This window comes from Cyprinodon tularosa, unplaced genomic scaffold (assembly GCF_016077235.1).
Source record: "Cyprinodon tularosa strain WSP-4 unplaced genomic scaffold, ASM1607723v1 ctg364, whole genome shotgun sequence".
NCBI lineage: Eukaryota > Metazoa > Chordata > Actinopteri > Cyprinodontiformes > Cyprinodontidae > Cyprinodon > Cyprinodon tularosa.
Window position 1 is genome coordinate 329,629 of NW_024039079.1, and position 4,766 is coordinate 334,394.

Sequence of the window (4,766 nt, forward strand, 5' to 3'; positions counted from 1 at the left end):
GAAGACTGGGGTGAGCTCTTCTCAGCGACGCTCCTGCTCACTACCGTTGTGCGCACGGACACGCCAATTTCCTGCAAGAGGGCCAACTGCATCTAAATAACAATGGGAGTTGAAGTAAACACCCTTAGACCTGGAGACGGTAAATATTTCTTAGCATATTCCTTACATTTCATCCAGCATTTTATTGCATTGGAATAACGCTCAGGCTTCTGTTTTCAGGAAAGACTTTTCCAGTGAAAGGACGGATGGTCAACGTGCACTACGTCGGTGAGCATTGTTTCATTTCTCGCTGCTCAAATACATAAAAAGAAAAGCTCGCTCTCTTTTAACCTGATGAATGACCGTACCCGGTTAAACCGACGATGTTCAAATCGAGTTTCAGTTCTTCACCAATGGGAAACCTTCGCAAGGTGTTAAAAGACAAGAACTGAGGCTAACGTTCCAGCTAGCTTAGCTTAGCTTAGCTTAGCAGGGAGGGTGGGGGCGGATGGCCCTGCTCCTTCTGGCAATGGACAGAAGAATAAAGCACACCCACGGCCATTGGAAATTAACCCATCATAGAAAAATATAAAACATTAAACACAATTTCGGTCAGTTAAATGTAATTAAGGGGGAGAAGGACTAATTTATTTCCCCATCTGCTAAGGCTGAAGATGTAAAAATGCTAACCGTTGCCTGACAGCAGCTCAGTGTTTAATGTAGGCGTGTCTATGTCATATATGTTTTTCCCCAAACAGGCACGCTGGAAAACGGGAAGAAATTTGACTCCTCCAGGGACCGGGGCGAGCCCTTTAGTTTCAAACTGGGAGCAGGTGAAGTCATCCGTGGATGGGATGAAGGGGTTGCTCAGGTATGAAGAAAAAGAAATGCAAAAAAAAAACAAAACTCTATAAATTCAAATTTGCAAGCTTTGTTCCCCAGTGTAGCTACCCCCTTTTTAAATAAGAAGCTGCTGTCAATCACAGAAAATGGGTTCTTTGTCATAAATGTAATGTTCTCTCTGATTCTGTTGTTTTTGTTTGTGGAACTAAATTTATGATTATCTTACAATATGATCATATTACCTCTGGGTTTGAGGATTTTTAAATGCACATTGAAAAAAAGATTGGATTTGGGTCATATAAGCTTGAAGCAGTTAATGCATTCTGATTTTTTTAATTTAATTAATAACCCAGCCAAATTTAAGTGATCAAAATTTTGCTACGTATATAAAATTGGATCGCAAGGTTCGAGGGGCAAAACCCCTCTGCTCTGAAACACTGGGTGTGTGTCCTCTGGAATGCACTGCAGCCACACCATGGTTGGGTACCTCTAGGGCTGGTATCATGCAACATATAGAGCGGTCCTCAAATCCAGCACACCTGAATCGAATGCCTATATTACCACCTCAGTATGCAGATTATGACCAAGTCCAAATACCTGCACACCTGTGCTTCTGTAATTCAAATTCCCATTACTGCTGATGGTTTGGTTCGTAGTGGGTCCCAATCTTCCATAGTGGTCTTTTGCTCCACCCCCATGCACCCTTGATCAGCACTTTAGCCAAGTACACATCTATGCAGACTTTGAAGTGTATTGCCCACTATTCATTGTTGCATGTGACATTTTATGCAAAAGTGGAAATATTGTGGTGATCCAGCTCCTGTGCTTTGCCACTGCATTTTGATAAACATGTAAACTTCTTGAAAATTATCCCCAGGTCATAGATACAGTTTCTTCACCAAACTGATATTCAATTAATAATCCTTCTCAACAAGATTCTGTTTTATCGAAGATCAAGGGTTGTAGCACATGGTCAACTTTCTTTAAACATTGGTGGGTAAGGGGAAAATCTCTATTAACTATTTATTTGATGTAATTGGTAATTTTAGAATATTTAACCAAGCTAAACGTGACCTTAGAGTAACTCAATCACAATATAATAAAGTATACAAAGACATACCTTAGCCATTAAATGCAATAGATCATGATCACTCTTAATCAATGTGATTCATTATATTTTCCCGGCCTTCCAAAATGAAATAGAAATGTTTGATAATACTTGATGATCAATGTACTGTTCAATAATTAATCTGTCAGTAAAAGATTTTCTATTCAATTATTTTAGACAAGGAGCTTGTATAGAAAGATATACACAACATTTAGTAAGAGTGACCCTCAATAATACCCTTAATTAATTCACTGGGCAATTTCTGCAGTGGTCAAATTAAAATGCCAAACCAGCCAAATAGATGTTAATACATTTTTAAAGTAAATTAAAAAGGAAAGAAATTCCTTTATTTTCTATGTCTTATGGCCATGTCTTACGAAATTGGTAATCACAATTGATTAAAAATTTTTAATTAGCATATAGAGTCTACATTAATACTCATAAGTCAGCCCTTTTGATTTTCAAATAACTCATTGCTGTAAACCAGGCATCCCCAAAGTCGGTCCTCAGCGGCCGCCATCCCGCAGGTTTTGGGGGTTTCCCTGCTCCAGCACAGCTTTGGGGATGTCTGCTGTTAATGGAAAGTAGGCAAACCTTAAACTATTTGTAAATGATTGTTAGATGATTATCCTATGAATATGATAAAACATAAGTCTATAAGGAAATTATTTTATGAAATGTTTGAATACTTTTTTCTTAATAGCCTTTTAATTTTCTTTAAACATTAGGATCCAGTTTGAATTATCACAGCATAGATGTTCTCTTTCAGTCTAGTGTCTCTTTTTGTATCCTCTCCTCCCCTATGTATTTTTGTTACTTTTTATAATGTCTATTTCATAAATTAGGGTTTGTAGATGTATGCTTAATTTGCCTGTGCTGGGAAAAAAAAGGTCTGTTTTCAGGTATAATTATTAAAATGATTTTACTGTAAATGTTTTTATACAAAATCATTTTGTGTTGTAATAATTTTTTAGCAGTAAATTTGCCAAAACAGGGACTGGATCAACTCATTTTCAATGTCTCCATTACAAGGTGGGATGCCAGCATTCTCCCAATTCACCAGGTCTAGCATATTTGTAACCTGCACACTCAAACCCACAAGTGCTCTTCAGTCATATGCACACTTCAGGTTTTAGTGTGAGTATTGGAACGGAGTCAATTTCTCCAGGGTCCTGTTAATTATTTTACTTTATTTGGGCATTTTGGACCGAGGACACATCTTAAAGGTTGCAGGACAACTAACCCTGGAGCAAACGAGTTACCCACCCTGGCAACACCCTTGGTGAAAAACTTTCCCAAGTTACTACGGCAACAGCTTGTGATACATGGGAAAAGCTGGGTCACAGTGCTGCCCTTTTAGCTACACTCAAAAAATGTAACCATCATGAAGTTCTCAATGGCTGGAAGACCTTTTACATGTTTTAAACAATATTGTTTGATGTTTAAAAGAAAATGAGAAAATTCCCTTCAGACAGTGTTAAGTGTTCACCGGAGGTCTGGTAACATCTTTGACTGGGTTTTACCACAATCCTCCCATCGATAAGCAGCTTCTGCCTTCCATTTGGCAGTGGTTTCCCCTTCATCCTGCATAACACTGATCCAACATTACTAAGATTTTCCATTCTCTCATCTCGACCTCCACAGATGTCTGTCGGCGAAGTGGCAAGGCTGACCTGCTCTCCTGATTACGCCTATGGCAGCCGAGGATATCCACCCATCATTCCTGCAAACTCTACCCTCATCTTTGAAGTGGAGCTCCTGAGTTGCTGAGCTTTTTTTCTTCTTTACACTGAAACTTATCCTTGACTATTAATTTTGGGTCTTTCTTGTTCCACATCTATCAAAAATGTTATTTTAATTCACCAAATATGATTGAATCGACCAAATCATGTTTAAAACCAAATGGTTTTAAATTGCATTACTTGGACAGTTTTCAAATACCAGAATTTTTAGCTGATCGATTTTATTTTCCTTTGTAAGTGAATTTGATTCCTAAATTAGATCTATTGAAGGCAAATCAAGAAAATACAAGTGTCATTGAACACAATAGCCTTTGTGGCAAAGCTGTTAAATTTTACATTTTTTCCCCAGTGTTTTAAAGTAGTGCATTTGTTAGTGATGTAACCACCCCAAGTTAAAAATGTGATTTCCTTGGATATCTTTCACCATATATTTCCTACTTTAAAACACAATAAGTAAACCGTCCTGAAAAGCTAGTAGTTTAGATTGGTTCCTTTTTTTTTTTTTACTTTAAAATCAATTCAAAGTGTCCTTGTGTTGTGTCACAATTAAAAACTTGTTTTGCAATGCAGTTTTTCCTCTTCAGTGTAATCGATTTGTTCTGAATAAAACCAGAGTACTGTACAATATATTGTCATGTGTTTTTTTTTCAGGTAGCATTACTTTTAACTCGAAGTAGAATATTATAGAAACGTGTAACTACTGCGGGTTAGAAAGGTAAACCCAGTTTGTATTGTAGAATTAAATATGTGTTCTCATGAGAATCTAAAGTTTGTTTTCTGGGCTTGAAGCCATGATTATCAAAAAATACTGCTGCCATCAGTCTGTAATATTTACTTTTTGAATTGAACTGTTGGGGTTAGTATTTTAGTGTTCCTTTCTACCAAGAGGCACAGCAGTCTTTAAGGCACACTGCCCTGTTTGTAGATCAGGAATGCTCAAGTCCAGTCCTCAAGAGCTACCACCCTGTAACTGGTGCATCAAAAATTTGCAGGATAGTAGCTCTTGACTGGACTTGAGCACCCCTGTTCTAGATGTTTCCAAATTTTCACACACATCAATTGATTGCAGGTTAACAGGCTATGGTGAACCTAAA

General features: G+C 37.6%; 1 protein-coding gene across 1 annotated transcript; it reads left to right on the top strand.

Moving 5' to 3' along the window:
- Window positions 1–4,297, top strand: LOC119790463 (peptidyl-prolyl cis-trans isomerase FKBP1A-like). Its single transcript, XM_038295992.1, has 4 exons — window positions 1–139; window positions 220–267; window positions 738–850; window positions 3,575–4,297. The coding sequence occupies exons 1-4, from the start codon at window positions 103–105 to the stop codon at window positions 3,698–3,700; spliced, it is 324 nt and encodes a 107-aa protein (XP_038151920.1). The 5' UTR covers window positions 1–102; the 3' UTR covers window positions 3,701–4,297.
- Window positions 4,298–4,766: the final 469 nt, after the last annotated feature.